Below are 20,906 nucleotides of genomic sequence, written 5' to 3' on the forward strand. Positions count from 1 at the left end.
AAAAACAACTACTGTTTAACCAGAGAGTCGAGATGGTCATTCCTTTGTGCTGGAATGTGACAGGAAAAGGGGTGTTAATCTCTCATTGAGAGAAGCTTATTCATACTATCATACACCTACACATGCACGCACGCACACTCAGACACATGCACACAAGTTGAAAAAACCCTATATGGCACACTTGGCACAGGGAGATTAATCAAAACAGGGACACAAATAGGAACAGTGCAGACCTCCAATATACTGTTTCAAATGCATAACATACTGTAATTTTGCAATCAATTTTGCATCATTTTGCCATTACTGCACACTGGTTGACTATGGGTGTAGCTTTTTAGCGGCGCTAGCCGCTCTATACCTTTAGGTATAGAGCGGATATTAGCCCTCTATACCTGGCTTTTGCGTCAACGTTCTGATTGGTCAGGCTCGCCAAGGTTCTGATTGGTCAGGCTCGCCAAGGTTCTGATTGGTCAGGTCCGTCAACGTTCTGATTGGTCAGGCTCGCCACGGTTCTGATTGGTCAGGTCCGTCAACGTTCTGATTGGTCAGAACGTTGACGGTGAACACGGACAAAGTCAGGTATAGAGCTAAAAATCACCTCGACGGGCCTGACCAATCAGAACGTTGACGGACCTGACCAATCAGAACCTTGGCGGGCCTGACCAATCAGAACGTTGACAGACCTGACCAATCAGAACGTTGACGGAAAAGCCAGGTATAGAGCAGGACCGCTCTATACTATGTATAGAGCGGCGCCAGCCGCTCTATACCTGACTTTGTCCGTGTACGTCAACGGTCTGATTGGTCAGGTGCGTCAACAAAGTGATTGGTCAAGCTTCACGTGACACATGGCTATAAACACATTATAAACACATATCGATGACAAAATGTATCAAAGGCGCCGCTACCTTCACACAGGGTGTGATTTTTTATATTAATTATTTGACATTAGAAAAAGAGGGGGTGAGGGGGGTCATACACAAATACATATTCATAAAAATCTTTGAGGATAACGCAATAAAGTTACGATATAATTTATTTCCATTGTGGTCCTCTTTCCAGGAAGAATACAGATGTGGCCACTTCATTAAGCTCACCAACCTACAAGCATACCACACATTCTATCACACATACACACCTACATACTTGATTTTATCTGGAGGTTGTTTCACCTGAAGTTCCCCACAGTGATCAATTAGGTGCATCTTCTCTTATCTATTCCACTCTATGCCACAGTTAATCTATATAGATTCAGATAAAGTGCTGTTAATATCACTTAATTAACACATATCAGTCAAATATGACCAAGTCCATTAATTTGGTTGTGTATTTTCTAGAAGATGGCGGATAGAGGAAGTAGGAAGTAGAGATGAAAAAATGTCTGTGACACACACATCAGGTATTTAAGACATTTGATATGACTCATGAAATGGCAACCAGTCAGTAATTCCGCTGTTCCAATTTGCTCCCTTTTTATATAAAGGAATGACCCTAAAGTTTTTTTTTTGATTAAAAACATGATATATAGGGGCGCTCGCTGGCCTAGCGGTCCAGGCGCATACCACATACGCTGGTAATCCAGCGTGTTGCGGGTTCGACTCCCGATCCCAACGCCCTTTGCTGTGTGTCACCCCCTATCTCTCTCCCCATTTCCTGTCAGACAACTTTCCTAGCAGAAAAAGACCCCCAAAAATATATATGTATCTTTAAAAACATGAGATATGGTACAATAAATGTTCAGCAGCATCCTTCAGAAACTGGCAGGCATTCTATCCAGTCTATCCAGACCAGTTTCTTTTAGAATATTAAAAGGTGGCGTAGCCTAAGTGAAAACAAAAGGTTTAAGCTTCATATTCAGATAGTAATCATTGCTGTTCAGTAACAGGGGTCTCCCGTCTCTCCAGCTCTTTAATAATAAGAAAACTCATTTTCAGATGGGTTGCCAATTTCATCCAATCAGGAAAGAGTACCCATTTATCAACTTCAAAATGTTTCGTTGTGTCATCACTTCCAGTTTCACTTGTTTATCCTGTATCCAGTTCTCTCTTGATTTGATAAAATTGGTATTGTGACTTGAAAATGCATTTTCTATTTACTAAAGAGCTGGAGAGACAAATACTGTAGCATAGGAATGATGTATAACAAAAATAAATACAGTGAATCACTTACTGCACTTTTAAGATCTTTCAGCAGTTTTAAGACCCTGTCCTGAGAAACCATAGAATGGCCAATGAGTCCTCCACCACACCCATTTGTGCATAGTATTGAAACATAGATTTCCCATTATACATTCCATCCCTAGATTTCCTGGCTACCTTAAACCTTCAGTAAGCTACAGATGTAAAACCAGAAAGAAGTCTATTAATGGTATAGACTTTATGTGTACAGTCTATGAGTCAGTCATCAATGACATCAGCACTGTCAGTTGTCTCCATATTTTGACAAGGTTTCAGCCTGATTTTGATATTGATAAAATAATTAAAAAAAAGTTAAATATGTCAAAAAAATATAAATCATACACAGATTTTCGGGTTTTCCAGTTGTCTATGCATGGAATGACCACTCCGTGCAATGTATACTAAATTTTTGGAGATCGGGTTGGACTGACAGACCCTCTTCTAGATGGCTCTGCCCCTATACATAAAAATGATCTGCAACCTTGGATCGATCAGAAGAAAGCTCACCCTTAACAAAGGCTTGTTTTTGTTGTGGTCCATTAAACATTCAACAACTGGACTAAAACATACAGTTTAAATTCATTATATAACAGGAGGTGAGGGGCCGGGGTACGGCACATGGAGGATGTCACTCACAGGGAGAGAGCCGTTTACTACCCTGGGGGGAGGCCAGCCGGAGAACGACTTTAGCTATTAAAGTCAAAATTGAATGTTCAAGGAGCCATGCATTTAGGTCATTAAACTTGAACGAGGAAGTTAAAACTTTCAGGGCTGTTGAGTATACTGTGTTGTGGATGCATAGTCGAATGCATTCTTACCCTTAAACGACTTCAACTTGGCCCTTTGGGGTAGCTTTGAAACAATGCCTTTAATAGCATACAATCCTGAGAGTGTTCATTTAAATGACACTGACAGTGTACAAATTGAGGAAAATTACCCAAATGAGTGTTTGTGTTCCAATCAAAGCCATTACAGAGAGAGACAGATACTGTGTCATCTTCTGTCCTCTCTGTCCCCCACCCACAAAACTCCTCTCGCCAGCAGACACACGTATGGTGCTTTACGTAACAAGGTGTGTGTGACATTACTTTCTAGGGTACTGGCTGTGGCTGTGATGTCAACAGGGTGGAGGTAGTGTGTGTGTGTGTGTGTGTGTGTGTGTGTGTGTGTGTGTGTGTGTGTGTGTGTGTGTGTGTGCGTGCGTGCGTGCGTGCGTGAGTGCGCCTGCTTATGAGTGTGTTTCGCCAGGCCTGATTAACAACATTCCAGAGCCCAGAACAATCATTCTGCACCAAGCCTGTGAGGTGCGTGTGTGCGTGTGTGCGTGTGTGCGTGTGTGTGTGTGTGTGTGTGTGTGTGTGTGTGTGTGTGTGTGTGTGTGTGTGTGTTTGGGTAACGAAGGGTGGGATGTCTTATTTCCTCTTCATTAATACAGTATATTTATCTCTCTAAAATCAGTTACACGTCTATCTAATCAGACAATATTAACAATGGCAATGGCAAATCTATTTATAGCTAATTGCCTTACATGTAAACTCAATGTGCTTCTATCTGTCTGTCTGTCTGTCTGTCTGTCTGTCTGTCTGTCTGTCTGTCTGTCTATCTGTCTGTCTGTCTGTCTGTCTGTCTGTCTGTCTGTCTGTCTGTCTGTCTGTCTGTCTGTCTGTCACAGGGTTCAGAGGTCACAGCGTTCTCACCTCTTCCTTTGATGTAAGAGAAAGAACAGGTTATAAACATTGCATAATATGAACAATGTATATTGTGCTGTATGCTAATGTTTCTTGTGTGTTTCATGTTGAGCAGGCTGTGAAGGCGTATCCCTCTGGAACAAATAAGGTGTAATCTAATCTAATGTATAGCCTTAAAATCATTACTATTTGGGCCTTGGTTTTATGTTTGAATAAATGATAGCATTACACACCCTGATCATGATGCTTGTTGTAATCATCAGGCAAGCAAATGGTTTCTAGTATACAGGGTACTAAAACTATGACGAAAGTTTTTCGGCGACTGCCTTTTTTCACTGACGAAAACTAAATAAAAACTAAGATATGATGATGACTATGCTATACTATACCTGCCTCACAAAATAATCTATTCATCGTCTTCAATTAGTGCAGAATGCACAAAAATTCGACCACATCATACACACTTTAGTTGAATCCAACTCCTCCTTTAATTCCCTGCTGAAAAAGCACTTTTATAGATTAGTTTGTGCCATATAGATTTTAGTGCTAACTCCCATTCATTTCAGTCTATCATGTTGATTGTTGAAATGTCTCTTGTTGCTTCTTGTTTTTGTGTACCATGCCTCATGTGTAAAGCACTTGGTAACACCATTTTGAAAGGTGCTATATAAGTAAAGTTTTTTTCTAAATGATTTTTATTACTAAAGCTAATATATCTGAAAAGGTTTTGTGCCAGGACCCCCTCAAAAATAGCAGATGTACAAGCTAGCATCGTGGCACTGTTCCATGTAACTAAAAATAACACCAAAAAAAGGATACATAATTGGTGCGTTTTCGGAAGTCTGCTTAAATTCAGCATTCAGTATAAATCATATCAGTGTACCGTATACACTTCATAGAATACATCATATCAGTGTACCGTATACACTTCATAGAATACATCATATCAGTGTACAGTATACACTTCATAGCCATGTCAATTTCAGTTTTAGATTTAAACTGTTATACTTCACACTGTGCGTCTGTTTATGTTGTAGATCAAGTTAATTTTATTAGACGGGCCTTATCACTTGTCAAATGACTTAACAAACAGGAATCCAGGTGGGTGGTAATTACCATAGATGTACCTTGACTAGACAGCATTCCACACACACACACACACACACACACACACACACACACACACACACACACACACACACACACACACACACACACACACACACACACACACACACACACACACACACACACACATTACATTACATTACATTACAGTCATTTAGCAGACGCTTTTATCCAAAGCGACATACAATAAGTGCATTCAACATAGGTAGGGAACGAAACTACTAATCACCAGAAGTCTTAAGTGCATTTCCTGCAAAAACAAGCAACCAAGAGTATACCTAGCGCTAAGGTAAAAGTGCTATATATCAGCTACCTACTTTCACACTCACACACACACACACACACACACACACACACACACACGCACACACGCACACACGCACACACGCACACACGCACACACGCACACACGCTCGCACACACGGCCTGAGGAGTTGCCTATGGATAATCAGTCACGTCTTCCTGTAGTACATGTGTGTTTTATGACCATAACGTTTGTATGCTGCAGTAGGCAACATTACTTCAGGCAAGGCATCCTGTCTGAGGTCTTGACAAATGGCTCCCTGTGACTTAATTCAAGGTAAAAAAAAAGTGTAAGATGTTTGTAGCAGTTGCAATGGTGTAGTTTCTGTTAATTTATCACTCCTATATCCACAGTGTTCAAATTATAAAGAATGTATATCGTTGCTGTCAGGCAGAAACCTTGTTTCTTCATATTTCAACTTTTTGTTTTGTTGTAAATTAATACTGTACTTCATCATACAAGAGTGTCGCACAAAAGTAGTGAAAGTAGCCGATCTACAAGCTCATAATGGGCGTTGTGAGCTTGCAGAACGGCTATTTTCCCTATTTTAATTGGTTAAAAAAATGAATGAAAAGGAAAGGTTTTGGGCATATTGAGGTGTTCACGACAGCGACGATATCAAAACGAGGTTTTACTAAATCCAACAACCCTTAATACACGTGACACAGGCTGTACATTACCTAGCCCATACACATTCCCTATTCTAACTTAGCAGTACACCGCTTGTCAATCAAAATACCCATCCTTCACACCAACGGGACAGGTGATGACTCTTACGTAAGCTTGACATTGGGAACGTCCAGACAAAGTCATTCTCAGAACAGTGCATCCCAGAAATAAGGCAATTTTTACTTTATTGATGGTGATGTACATATTTCATTCAGATGTGTTGCCCTTTTGTTTTCTTTTTGAACATTTCAATATGCAGTAGGCAGTAGGCCTATGCCAAGAGTATAAGGCAGGAAAAGGAGGCAAAGGAACAATGTAAATAATAAAACAAATTGTTAAGAACTTATGTAGAGGAGATAGATTTATTTTTGGAATATTAGATGCAAGGCCAAAGAACATGGTGTTTTCTGACATGCTGGCGATTCCTCTCGTAATTTCACAGCCATAATGTTACATTATAATTAGTCATAAAACGTGTCCCGTTTCATTGCTTTGTATACATAAGCAATTATGTCTTGACGAGCCAACTCCTTGAAGATTCCTGCGATAATACTCAGAGCCATTATGACATCAGGATAATTATGTTCTGTTGTGACAGTACGTATGCACAGATTGTCACTGTACAGTACCTCTTTAGATTGTATGCGGGGTGTGGCACACAGACACACAGACACGCACGCACGCACGTGCACACACACACACACACACACACACACACACACACACACACACACACACACACACACACACACACACACACACACACACACACACACACACACACACACATATACACACACACACACGCATGTGCGCACGTACACACACACACAACTGTACTGGATCTCGATACTAGGAGTGTCTAGAACCTAGACACTCCTAGGACCTAGACTATAGGTCACACCCTATCTGAGAAAGCAGTATGGAATTGCCCACCATCCACACACACATCCATCCATCCACCCATACATGATCTTCCATCACCTGTCATCCATCATCCATCTCCTCTCTTTTAATATTTTGTTTTTTTTTCACTTTGAAATGTGCTACATAAATAAAACTTGATTGATTGATTGATCTCCATCCATCATCCAGCCTGAATCATGATGATGAAGCTTTGTATAAATGCGGAAATGTGCTTCAGTGTAAACTACAATATAACTGCACTACAATATAAACTGTTAAATATCATTATTATTAATCAGTGAAAGGGGAGTAAAGTAGTACAGAAACATTCAGTATTTGGGTGTTTTATCTTTTTTCACATCTCATTTAGCATCAAAGCCAGTGACCGAGACCTGCTTATAGAATTCTGCTGAATGAACTGAGGGTGAATCAAACTGGGGTCCGGGGGGTCGGGGGGGGGGTTCCAGGGGGCCCCCAGCTGAATAATTAAACCAAGTGGACCCTTAAATGTCTGATGCGCCGAGACGCCGAGAGTTTTGGTGGTGTGTGGCATAATCCATACAGAACTCAGGGTCCTTGAAACGTTTGAGAACCACTGCTCTATGCTGCCGCCTACTGGATGATGGTGAAACTGCGTCCTGTCCTAAAGTAATTTTCTATCTCCTCCAGGGAGCGGCCGCGTGTCTCTGGGACGCAGATGGCAGTGAAGAGCAGACAGAACACACACACAACAGTGAAGGCCAGGTAGGGAACGTACAGGCCGTAGCTGTGCAGCAGGTGTGTGAAGGCGTGTGTGAGCATGAAGGCCGTGAGCCAGCTCACCATCACACACAGACCCGAGGCCACGCCCCTGGCGACCAGTGGTAACACCTCTGACATCAGCAGCCACGTGATTGGCCCCCAGCCCAGGGCATAACCTAGGAGACACAGCATGGAAACAGATGTTTCTCTTAGTTAATACAGTGGTTCTTAAACGTTTTCATGTGAAAATATTTTGTTTCCAGGGACCCCCATAAGATTTGTCTTGTAAAAAATGTTGAGCTTGTAGAGCTGCTATTTTTGTCTCCGGACCCCACATTGAGAACAACTATCTTACCAAAGTTGTAATAGTTTGTGTTACATATAAGATATGTTAGCTAAAACATAGAGCGTCACCACAAGTACAATTTTGAGGTATTTTTACTTGAGTATTTTCAATTTCCAATACTTTTACTTCTACTCCACTATATCTCAGAGGCAAATGTTGTACTTTTTACTTTTACTCAAGTAAATTCTGAATTCCGGACTTTTTACTTGAGTTCTAATGATTTCTACATTGCAGTATTGATACTTTTACTTAAGTAAAAAATGTGAGTACTTTTTCCACCACTGGTGTTACATATAAGATCTGTTAGCTAAAACATGGAGTGTCATCACAAACTTTGAACTACTCACCAAATATAAACACCATGGTGCTGATGAGTGGAATGAGGCTTGGTGCACTGGGGTCTGAAGTGATGCCCAGTGCATTGTGGGAACTGTGGTCCAGAGTGAACCCGGTGAGGTTGTGAGGTGTAGGGGATGGAGGACATGGTATGGTGTGGGAGTACATGGTCAGAGTCAGACTGGACAGGAACATCAGCAGGCTTGAGGTGTACAAAAGAGCTTTGCGTCCAACTTTGTCCATCAAGCTGGCTGCCACGACGACGGAGAGGAGTCGGACCGCCCCTACAATGACAGCATCAAACCTGAGGGTAAACAACAAAGCTTGTTCAGTCTTGTGACCTTCCAGACCAAGCACCCGATAAACTCACTTATCTATACAGTGTGTGTGTGTGTGTGTGTGTGTGTGTGTGTGTGTGTGTGTGTGTGTGTGTGTGTGTGTGTGTGTGTGTGTGTGTGTGTGACACAGACAGACAGACAGACAGACAGACAGACAGACAGACAGACAGACAGACAGACAGACAGACAGACAGACAGACAGACAGACAGACAGAGTTGTCCTACTTGGGCTCCAGGGCCACCTTGCTCTTAGAGAAGATGGGCTGTAGGTAAACCAGGACCGGGGTGATGCCTGTCATCTGCTGCAGGAAACGCATCACCACTGCGATGATGATTGGTTTGTAGTAGATGGGTGTGGCCAGCTCAGACCATGTGACTCTGCCCTGCGTGTTGATGCTGTGCTGTACAGGCAGACAGAAGACATGTACACTAACCCACAAATACCAGACTAGAGGGTGTACAGGTATGTTAGCCGCTCTATACCTTTATGTATAGAGCGGATCCTGCTCTATACCTGACTTTGTCCGTGTTCACCGTCAACGTTCTGATTGGTCAGACCCATCAACAAAGTGATTGGTCAAGTTTCACGTGACACATGGCTATAAACACATTATAAACGCATATCGATGATAAAATGTATCAAAGGCGCCGCTACCTTCACACAGGGTGTGATTTTTAACCTTACGAATGAATGGTGCTTAACTGAAAATGTATTTAAGATGTATCCATTACAAATCAAAGCTGTGTCATATATGGATCTCCATATACGGAGATATCGATTACATTTTCGATTCATTGAATCCCAACAATACAATCAGAGAGCCGTGCGCCTTTGGAACCTCAACCACTAAGGAACAACTCACGGCCAAAGCACTGCTCCATTTCCCTCCCAACTTGCTACAAAAATCACTCATGCAAAAGTATATTATAAGTAATTCTACTTAATTTACAACCTTCACATGTGCCTCATTTTAAAATAATCATAAAGTGTCATAAAGTGTCTGCTCCAAATTTACTTCCGGGTGGTCAATCTCACCTGCCAATCACTTCTCGCGCAAGCGCTGACTCATTGTGACATCACACCATAAAGGGCTCTGACATCACGTGGCATACGTGTCAGATGAAAGTATATAAGCCGGCTTCTAAGCTAAGTCCAGCACTCTTGACAGACCTCTGCATATAGTCTATAAGCAGCTCTCAAAAAAATGAGTACTCCAGAAAAGCTACCAAAGCTAAACCCCGGTGAAGGAGAAATAATTCGTAACAACTTGGTACTTCTAAATTATCAGTGCAAGTTCATGGAAAGCCGGAAGGAATTGCAGGAGCAGGCCTTCAAGACATCGACTCAAGTCCTTCTTTATATACAAAAACTGGAGCAGGAAAAAAGAACGGCACTGTGTCTGCAACACAGTCGAAGGCACAGACAGATACAGAGATCTCCATTATGGGCATAAAGGGACACAGACAACCAGATACAGAGATCTCCATATATGGGCATAAAACTATGACAGGGGATCAGATGGGACAGTCAACATCTGCTGGCCAGACAGGAGGAGCAGACGGAGGAGGAGACAGTGTTCCTGATGTCCCTGACGTTGTTATTTTTGCACCAGGAGACCAGACACAACCTCGAGACATTGTTCTGTAAAGAACTCCAGCTGATGCACCTAATCACAGACAAACTACACATATCAATTCACTCCACCCTATGTATGACCCAGCTGCCTATCCCTTGATCTTGCCATATGGAGATGCTGGCTTCAGCATCGACAATCCCATCCTCAAGGTTAATGCAAATTCAGCCAGAGGCAGTCACTCTTCAGGAGTTCTTCAGATTCCATCTAATGGCGTTGGAACAACAGATGTTCAGGAGGCGGAGAAACACAACTTTACTCCGCCCACACACCAATCTACTGGCGCTATTTATACCCTGTCAGAACTACCCAGAAACCCCTTATTCGCTTTCGTACATCCGTACTCAAGCTCATAACGTTTTCAGCAGCAGGAGCATCTAGAGCACCTTACCTCTTCCAGCCAGTCCCAGTCCCGCCGTCCCATTTCTCCCAGCACCTCCGTATCCTGCTTCTCCAGACACCTCAACTTCCACGCCGGTCTACCATCATCCCACCTTCCAGCCAAACGGCGACATCATTCAGGTCGGTCCCACGCATCCACACAACATCGCCCGACTCCTTGGGAACGGGAGCGGGGCCGAACCGCAAGGAGGCCACCACCAACCACTGAGCAGCTTCGGCGTCCCCGACGGCCAGCAACGCTGGAACGCAACAATCCCCGAAACGCTTGCCTCGCAGCTCCCCCGGCCCGTGCCACCATGGCTCATCCAGCTGTTAGCTAGTAGCTACCAGCTACAGCCACAACGCTAACTACAACAGCCGGCACAACAACAACACCGGGGCCTTCGTCGCGCCAGTCGCGGTCCAATGACGTCAAGCGTCACAAACTACCGCGGCGACTCCGGACGACGTCACCCGCTGCTCCGGGAGGCTTCAGGGATAGCCGGGCCGCGCCTGCCCAGAATAACACCGCCTCCACCAGCCTGCATATTTTCTTTTCCAACTACTACTCCTCCAATACATTTCCAACCATTAACCCTGTGCCTGCCACCCACCCATTGTTCAGAAATGTTTACTTTTGCTATTTCCGTAGCCTAGCTTCATGCTCCCTCGCTAGCTTTCTTACCATACATGCTACCAACATTGCTCACGTGGCTACAGCTGCTACTGCTATCATTACAACGTTCTTACCGAACTAACATTGTTTCCTTCCTAACACTGCTGCTCGCTCCATTCATGAGCTTGCTAGCATCATGCTCCCATACTAGCATCCACACACATACTACCAATATCGCCCCCTTTGTTAGCTGCTACCGCTATTATTACAATGTTCCTACCGAACTAACATTGTTTCTTTTCTTCCACAGACATTGCTGCTTGGTGCTATAACATTGTTCACTTCACACATTGTTCCTCCACACAGACATGGCTGCTTGGCGCTACTAACATTGTTCCTCCAGTTGTTTTTCTCCACAGACATCGCTGCGTGGTTCTGCTAACATTGTTTCCCCCATAATAATAAATGAATATTTAAGGCCATAAATAATGGTGTTAAAAGGCTTACACTTGTTTCCTCTGCGTCATACAGTAAATCCAATCATCCATCTAGATATATTTCAATAATTAACCAATCTTCCCCCTATTCCCCTCATAGCCTTCCATCGCTTATTCATCCACCAATTGGATGTTATCACCACAAATGCATCGATCACTACCCATTCATACTATCACGCTAGCATTCATACTATGCATACTACTGCACCACTGCTATTAGCATTGTTGCTCCCTCCTTTCATGCGCGATACTAGCATCATGCTCCCATGCTAGCAGTTACCATACATGCCATCCTTTGCTCTCGTGGTTATAGCTGCTACTGCTATCGCTACAGCGTTCCTAATTCATGTAATATATGCTATATGTAATATATTCCGTAATATATGTCACCCCTAATGTTTTTCTTGTCTATCTTATCATCCCTCGTACCGCAGGCTGCACTTTCATCCCCCCCCCCACACCCCATCCCACCCATCCCTACATCCATTTCAGTTTCCTTCCATTTCTCCTACCACCCAAAACCCAAGCATTATCATCCCTCGTACCGCAGGCTGCACTTTCATCCCCCCCCTCCCCCCCACCCATCCCTACATCCACCTCAGTCTTCCTCTGTCACTTTTTCTCAAATACCTAGCGCTGCCGTGGCCACACCTGGCACCAGCACAACCCAGGCCACGCCTGCTTTCAATTTCTTTTCCACTCCAGGGCATGCCACCCAGCCAAGCATCGCTGCCGCTAACAGCGGTGGCATCGCCTCTCTACCACCCTCCTTGCTGTCCTGTCCTCCTCTCAATAACCCCTCCCCCCACATCCCTACCCATCCCTACATCCATTTCAGTCTCCTTCCATTTCTCCTACCACCCAAAACCCAAGCACTGCCGTGGCCGCACCAGCGCACCCCAGGTACCCCCCGCCTAGCTTCTTGCTCCCTTGCTAGCTTTCTTACCCATGCTCCCATGCTAGCAGTTACCATACATGCCATCCTTTGCTCCTGTGGTTATAGCTGCTACTGCTATCGCTACAGCGTTCCTACCGAACTAATGTTTGTACTGCACCGCTTCCGCCACAGACATGGATGCCTGGTGCTACTAACATTGCATCCTCCACAGACATGGCTGCCTCGTGCTACTAACTTGTTTCTTCCACAGACAAGGCTGCTTGGTGCTACGAACATCGTTTCCTCCACAGACATGGCCGTTTGGTGCTACTAACATTGCTTCCTCCACAGACATGGCTGCTTGGTGCTACAAACATCGTTTCCTCCACAGACATGGCTGCTTGGTCCTACTAACATTGTTTCCGCCACAGACATGGCTGCCTTGAAGCCATAGCCAGTATCTGTCCACTCGGCTTCCAGCACTACACCATCCCTCCATCCCCTCCCTGACATTCCTAAAGCCGTTTCAGGCCAGCAGCCTTAGCTGGTGACTGCTTCCAGAGCTACACCATCCTTCCCTGCCACTCCTTTGCCTTGCCCTTCTATCCCCCACCCATTTCATGTATCAGTATCATGGTCAGTAACCATGTCAGTATCGCGTTCATGTCCAACATCATGTCAGCGTCATGTTTAGTACCATAGTAATTATCATGTCCGCATCGTGGTCAGTATCACGTCAGTATCATTCCACTCCAACAGTGGAACTGTTTCCCAACTCTCCCCCCCCACTCTAGCCCTGCCACACGGTAACGACGGCTACTTTCTTCCATCCTCCGTTCCCACTCCTCCACACCCCAGTCTCTCTCATCAGTTAGCCACTCAGTCAATTTCAAATTTCTTCCCCAGTCTAGACCAGCTATTTGTGTTTTTTTGGGGCCCGTCAAACAGAGCAGGCTAATCCTTAGTCTGCTACCTCCATACTATCGCCTCCACAGTGCGCTCGCCCCACAGCGCTCTGCAGCGCTTCGCACCCACAGCACTCCCCACAGAGCTCTCGCCCCACAGCTTTCTTTGCGATGATCTCGCACCCACAGTGCTCTCCAGTGTTCTCCACAGAACTCTCACCCCCACAGCGCTCCCCACAGAGCTCTTGCCCCACAGCGCCCTCTGCAGCGCCCTCGCCCCCACAGTGCTTCCTGCAGCGCCCTCGCCCCTAGCGCTCTCTGCAGCGATCTCGCAACCACAGCACTCTCCTCAGAGCTCTCACCCCACAGCGTTCTCTGCAGCGATCTCGCACCCACAGTGCTCTCCACAGAACTCTCACACCCAGAGCGCTCTCCACGGAGCTCTCGCCCCCACAGCGCTCTCTGCAGCGCTCTTTCCCCCACAGCGCTCTCCACAGAACACTCACCCCCACAGCGCTCTTGCAGCGCTCTCGCTCCCACAGCGCCCTCGCCCCCACAGCGCTCTCTGCGGCGATCTCACCCCCTCAGCGCTCTCCACAGAACACTCACCCCCACAGCGCTCTCCACAGAGCTCTCGCACCCACAGCGCTCTCTGCAGCAATCTTGCACCCACAGCGCTCTCCACAGAACACTCACCCCCACAGCGCTCTCCACAGAACACTCACCCCCACAGCGCTCTCCACAGAGCCCTCGCACCCAGAGCGCTCTCTGCAGCAATCTTGCACCCACAGCGCTCTCCACAGAGTGCTCGCCTCACAGCGCTCTTGCAGCGCCCTTGCTCCCGCAGCGCCCTTGCTCCCACAGCGCCCTCGCCCCCACAGCGCTCTCTGCAGCGATCTCACCCCCTCAGCGCTCTCCACAGAACACTCACCCCCACAGCGCTCTCCACAGAGCTCTCGCACCCACAGCGCTCTCTGCAGCAATCTTGCACCCACAGCGCTCTCCACAGAACACTCACCCCCACAGCGCTCTCCACAGAACACTCACCCCCACAGCGCTCTCCACAGAGCCCTCGCACCCAGAGCGCTCTTTGCAGCAATCTTGCACCCACAGCGCTCTCCACAGAGCGCTCTTGCAGCGCCCTCGCTCCCGCAGCATTCTCGCCCCACATCGCTCCGCAGCGCTCTCCGCAGCGCTCTCGCCCCATTGCGCTCCGCAACGCTCTCGCCCCACAGAGCTCTCCGCAATGATACCGTCAGTATCATTGTCAATATAATTGTCAGTATCATATCAGTATTTGGTCAGTATCATGGTCAGTATCAGTATCATGTCAGTATCATGGTCAGTATCCGTGTCAGTATCACATCAGTATCGCGTCCAACATCACGTCAGTGTCATGTTGGTACCATAGTCATTATCATGGTCCGTATCATGTCAGTATCATTCCACTCCAACAGGCTCCCGCCTCGGAGTTTCCACAGTGCGCTCCGCAGCTCTCTCGCCCCCATAGCGCTCTGCGCAGCGCTCTTGCCCCACAGCGCTCTTGCCCCACAGCACTCTCCGCAATGATACCGTCAGTATCATTGTCAGTTTCACGTCAGTATCATGCCATTATCATGGTCAGTATCATGATCAAGTAGTTGCCCTTTTGTCTCTCTTTGGGGGTTTCAGTCCACGTGTGCCGTGCTGACTACGCCATCGGCCGTCCGCGTTGTGCCTTGCTGACTACGCCACCGGCCGTCCGCGTGTGCCGTGCGACTACGCTAACGACCTCCTCCCCAAAGACTCCAGGGTCGGCGACCCTCCCCCGGAACCCTCCACCCCTCCATCATTACTATATCACATTACACCACATTACATTATCTAATTCCATTCCATTCCATTCCATTCCATTTCATTCTATTCAATAAAACCCTTAAACGTCCATAAAGGTGTGTTTTCTTTGCCTAGTGAAATGGCGTTGGAACAACAGATGTTCAGGAGGCGGAGAAACACAACTTTACTCCGCCCACACACCAATCTACTGGCGCTATTTATACCCTGTCAGAACTACCCAGAAACCCCTTATTCGCTTTCGTACATCCGTACTCAAGCTCATAACGTTTTCAGCATCCCTCCACCACCCCTTTCACCTCCACAGGTTGTGCTTCTACCACTCCTCTCTTTTCTCCTTCTACGACCCTCCCTGTCTCTCTCTCCCCGTCTCTCCCTCTCCATCCTTCTCTCTCTCGCTCTCTCCCACTTCTCAGGTTCCTGCTGGGGGTTTCAGTCCACGTGTGCCGTGCTGACTACGCCATCGGCCGTCCGCGTTGTGCCTTGCTGACTACGCCACCGGCCGTCCGCGTGTGCCGTGCGACTACGCTAACGACCTCCTCCCCAAAGACTCCAGGGTCGGCGACCCTCCCCCGGAACCCTCCACCCCTCCATCATTACTATATCACATTACACCACATTACATTATCTAATTCCATTCCATTCCATTCCATTCCATTTCATTCTATTCAATAAAACCCTTAAACGTCCATAAAGGTGTGTTTTCTTTGCCTAGTGAACAACAAAGAACTAATTATTTCAACACCCTTCTGAAGTCAGGGAGACTTACTCAAGAATACTTCTGTGATCAATACTCCAAAATTGAAAGTTGCCGGATGAAATTCTACAGGAGTAGGGAACAACAAGACAAGTACAGGGCCCACCAGTATTCAGGTCTGGATGATGCCCTAACTGCACAGCAAGCACAGCCAGGACAGACTGAGGCCACCAGGATTGGTCAACAGATAATTCTTCCAGGCTCACACACTGGTAGCCCCAGATACCAATTCAAGCGCTTTCAAGATGCCCTTGCCATAGCAGCCAGATATAGAAGGTTTGACCTCTTCATTACCATGACGTCAAACGCAAGGAGTGAAGGTGTACTGAGTAACATCTTTCCAGGACAGCAGCCCACTGACAGACCAGACATTGTTAACAAAGATTTCAAAAGGAGTTTGGATGAGCTCCTCCACGACACAAAGCTCGGCGTCTTTGGGAAGATGAAGGCTAGAATACACACTATTGAAGGACAGATGAGAGGACTGAAACATGCCCACATACTGCTACTCCTACATGAGATTTTGACTGTCGATGACATTGATCAAATAATTAGAGCAGACATACCTGACAAACAAAAGGAGCCAGAGCTGTATGAGCTGGTGTGTCGATTCATGCTACATGGACCCTGTGGCCCGGCCTACCCTAACAGCCCCTGCATGGTCAATGGTATCTGTACTAAGAAATTCCCTAAAAACTTCTGTGCCAACACACGACTGCCTCATGATGGTCATGGCTACCCAGAATACAGACGGCCCATTGTCGGTCACACCCATAAGAAGAATGACTTTCTGTTTGACAGCAGGTGGGTCGTTCCTTACAACGCTTGGGTCCTACTTAAATATAAATGCCACATCAATGTTGAATTTGTTGGCTCCTTCCGTACCATCAAGTACCTGTACAAATACGTCCATAAAGGAGTTGATGTTGGCACTCTCGATATTGAAGACAGGGATGAGATCTCCAGATTCATCAATGCCAGTGTTATGTTGAATCCCTGATCATAACCTCAAATTGAAAGTAGGCGCACCAGTCAAGCTGCTTAGAAACCTGCAATCAGGTCCTGACCGCACTCTCAAGAATGGCACCAGAATGGTGGTAATGCAAATGATGGACAGAGTCATTGAGTGTGAGATTGCAGTAGGCACAAACAGGGGTGAAACAATCTTCCTACCAAGAATACCTCACTATGACAGAGGTGAGCTTCCCTTCACCTTCATTAGACGACAGTTCCCTATCCGCTTAGCATTCTCTGTTACAATCAATAAGGGTCAGGGCCAAGAGAATGAACGAGTTGGCATCTACTTGCCTAAACCTGTGTATGGCCAACTCTACACAGCCTTCTCTAGAGGAAAGAGAGCCAGCGCTGTAAAAGTTTTCATTGTGGATAATGACAAGGGCATTACTGACAACATTGTTTATAGCGAACTCCTTTAGGATAATGGGCATAAATGGACACAGACAGACACAGAGATCTCCATATACGGGCATAAAAGGGACACACCCAGACACATACAGAGATGTGCATATATCACAGACACAGATAGCTCCATATATGGGCATAAATGCACACACAGATGGGCATAAATGGACACAGGCAAACAGATGGCCAAAACGGGTCCTATGACAACAGGTATAATGGGGTTTGATTTAAAGGGTGGAGCATTCATTCCCTATTTACATCGTTCCTGTGTAGGCCGGTCCCCGACTAGACCCTCGGCAACCCGAAGGGCTAGACGCTCGGCCGAGCTTCTAGTATATTCAATATAATCGGGTAGCGTGTTTTTTGGGGCGGTGTAACCGCCCCCTATAAGTGAGGTTTGGACACTGACCAATCCTGCACCGTGATTGGCCAATAGTCTACAACGCAGTCTACAACCCTAACCCTTCCACAGTCAATGCAAATCTATACTTTTGCAAAGTCAGCCAATCACATTACAGCTAGTGTCATCACCACTAGCTGTAATGTGATTGGCTGACTTTGCAAATTCAGGACTGTGATTGGCTAGCGAAACACATGACACATGTGCAGCCCTATGAATATCAGTATGGACTTAAAAAAACACATTTATGTTTTTTTTAAGTGAGTCATGTTGTGATGACCACACATATATACTAGGCCCGTTGAGATGCATGCTCCTTCAGTTATGCATGTTCGTTGTACCCGTTGTCAGAATACCCGTCCACCAGTCTCCATATATGGGCATGTTATGTTTGTGACATGGTGATGGTCTGATATCAGTGCATGTTACATTTGTGACATCCGCAGTCCGCCGACCCAACGTCAACCAATGCGATTTGAATACAGGATAGATAGACTAGGGCCTAGTCTACCGGAGGGGCATGCTTTTCCAACGGCCATTGGCTGTTGGGAAAGCATGCCCCTCCGGTTATGCAATACCCGCTAAACCCGCTGTATCCGTTGTCAGAGTACCCATTGTACCCATCTGTCTGTCTGTGTCCCTTTTATGCACATACTGTATATGGAGATCTCTGTATCCGACTGTCTGTGTCCCTTTTATTCCCATAAATGGAGATCCCTGATGTCATCAATATGACATCATACTGACATTGGTCTGACAGTTCACACAGAGATCCCATGCATTCTTCATATATGCAGTCTAACGTCATGCCCGGGACATTCTCCATCCATCAAAGACCAAAGTAACAGGATGTTATCCGTGCACTCTTATGGCAGACAGATCACCAGAGCTGTCCTGGGCGGACTGTCTCAAACGTACGGTCAGAACTGCAGCCAAACGTATGGTCGTTACTACTACAGCCTCATCACAGCCAGTTATGGGTTCGGGAAGCACTATCGTGAGGGGATCTTGGAGAAAGAGATGTGCTATGGGGACGATGCCTATTTCATAGCACAAAATAGATCCGCCGATGTCTTGGGCGTAGCAGATGGCGTCGGTGGTTGGCGTAACCGCGGCGTCGACCCCTCCCAGTTCTCTGCCACTCTGATGAGGACATGTGAGGGACTGGTGAAGGAAGACCAGTTCACACCCACTAACCCAGTGGGCATCCTCACCTCTGCTTACGAGGAGCTTCTACTAAACAAAGTCCCCCTGCTGGGGAGCAGCACAGCCTGTATTGTAGTTCTAGATCGGGGGAGTCACCGACTGCACACCTGTAACCTCGGTGACTCAGGATTCCTGGTGGTGCGAGGAGGAGAGGTGGTACACCGATCGAACGCGCAACAGCACCGCTTCAACACTCCCTTTCAGCTGACCATTGCTTCCCCGGGGGGTGATAGCCCTGAAGCAGCTGACAGCTCCTCCTTTGATGTTCACCTTGGTGACATGATCCTCACTGCCACCGATGGCCTCTTTGACAACATGCCAGATTACATGATTCTGCAGGCGCTCAAGAAACTCAACACCACCAACTATGACAGTATCTTGCAGACTGCACAGAGCATTGCAAAGCAGGCTCGTGGCCTGGCCTATAACCCCAACTACATGTCCCCATTTGCCGAGAAAGTCCATGCCCGTGGCCTGAGTTGGAGAGGAGGGAAACCAGATGATATTACGGTGCTGCTGTCCATTGTGGCTGAATATACAGACACCGATCGACTTCACTCTGCAAACGCATCGCAGAGGATCCAAGGGAGTGTGGTGCCTGGCGTCGAGTCGGTTGGATCGGCGGTTGATCCGACCGACATGCCCATATAGTGTATGCCGATGCCCAACGAGCTCTGGTCTTGCACCGACTAATTTGCGTATATACAGTATGTAATGAAGACTTAATGTGGCCAGCCTGTTACGTCAGTCATCTAAGACATCAGTTGCCTATGTAATCTAATAGATAGGTAACAGATAGAGACCCTCTCATAGACAGCTGTAGCCTCAGAGAGGTTATTATGGATATGAAATAAGAAAATGATCGCCTCTGGGACACCTCGGACATACATACGATTCCTGAAGGCAATGATGAATGCCTTTAAGAGACAGAACTATTATCAAATCCTGTATAACATTGGCTTACGGGAGGACTGACCGGCCAGTCGTCATGCTCATGTCACTATGACTCATAACCATAACCTAGCCATAAACATATGAGGCGGTCCCAATGCCGCTACGCCCAAATATGGAGTGTGCTGTCTAACCTCAATGTGTCGTCATGGCATCAGCTGCAAACAAATCAGTCAGCTACATATATGATGACATCAGGGGTCTCCATATATGGGCATAAAAGGAACAAGTACTGACAGATTTTCTCTTCGCAGATGAGTAAGGCTGGGAACGAGGCTACACACTTCCCAGCCGGCTTGATGGTGATTGCTATTCGAAGCGTCTGTGTAGTGTGTCCATGCAAAGTTCCTGTAGGGCAAGGGCTGTCCGTGACAAAACTAATAATAAGACCATTATTACGTCAAAAGTAACCAACAAACTATCTATAATAAATAGTCAAACATTGGCCAAATTGTTGAATATTACCTAATAATATATAAAACATCGCCGATCTAGTTTGGCTATTTTCACTGTTTATCTGTGGAACCGAACTAAATGCAATGCCTCAACTCCTACAATTCCAAGTGTTTGTCAGGGTGGGGGGTCCCCAGTTCAAATATAATTATTTTGGGGGGTCACGGCCTGAAAAGTTTGGGAACCCTTGGTCTATGGGATGGTAGTTACTTTGTCTTTACCAAGTAACTCATCATACATAAATCACTGACATAACAACATAACATTATAAATTAATTGATTGGGGGAACTGGTTGGAATAACGTTGTGTTCCTTCCACGCGCTACGTCCAACCAGGGAAA

At 46.2% G+C, this 20,906-nt stretch overlaps 2 protein-coding genes across 2 annotated transcripts in view; one reads left to right on the top strand and one right to left on the bottom strand.

Moving 5' to 3' along the window:
* Nucleotides 1–7,390: 7,390 nt before the first annotated feature.
* slc2a6 (solute carrier family 2 member 6) overlaps nucleotides 7,391–20,906 on the bottom strand; it is a 16,969-nt gene continuing 3,453 nt past the window's right edge. The window contains exons 6-8 of the mRNA XM_084071808.1: nucleotides 8,859–9,034; nucleotides 8,307–8,599; nucleotides 7,391–7,789 (exon numbers count right to left, since the gene is read on the bottom strand). Of these exons, the coding sequence (XP_083927934.1) occupies nucleotides 7,485–7,789; nucleotides 8,307–8,599; nucleotides 8,859–9,034 (774 nt within the window). The 3' untranslated portion in view covers nucleotides 7,391–7,484. The remainder of the gene's footprint in view (nucleotides 7,790–8,306; nucleotides 8,600–8,858; nucleotides 9,035–20,906) is intronic.
* LOC311055717 (protein phosphatase PTC7 homolog) lies at nucleotides 18,805–19,812 on the top strand (the record flags this gene model as incomplete). Its single annotated transcript, XM_084071987.1, has 1 exon — nucleotides 18,805–19,812. The coding sequence occupies one exon, from the start codon at nucleotides 18,805–18,807 to the stop codon at nucleotides 19,810–19,812; it is 1,008 nt and encodes a 335-aa protein (XP_083928113.1).

This window comes from Gymnoscopelus microlampas (assembly GCF_963454915.1).
Source record: "Gymnoscopelus microlampas genome assembly, chromosome: 11".
Classification (NCBI taxonomy): Eukaryota; Metazoa; Chordata; class Actinopteri; order Myctophiformes; family Myctophidae; genus Gymnoscopelus; species Gymnoscopelus microlampas.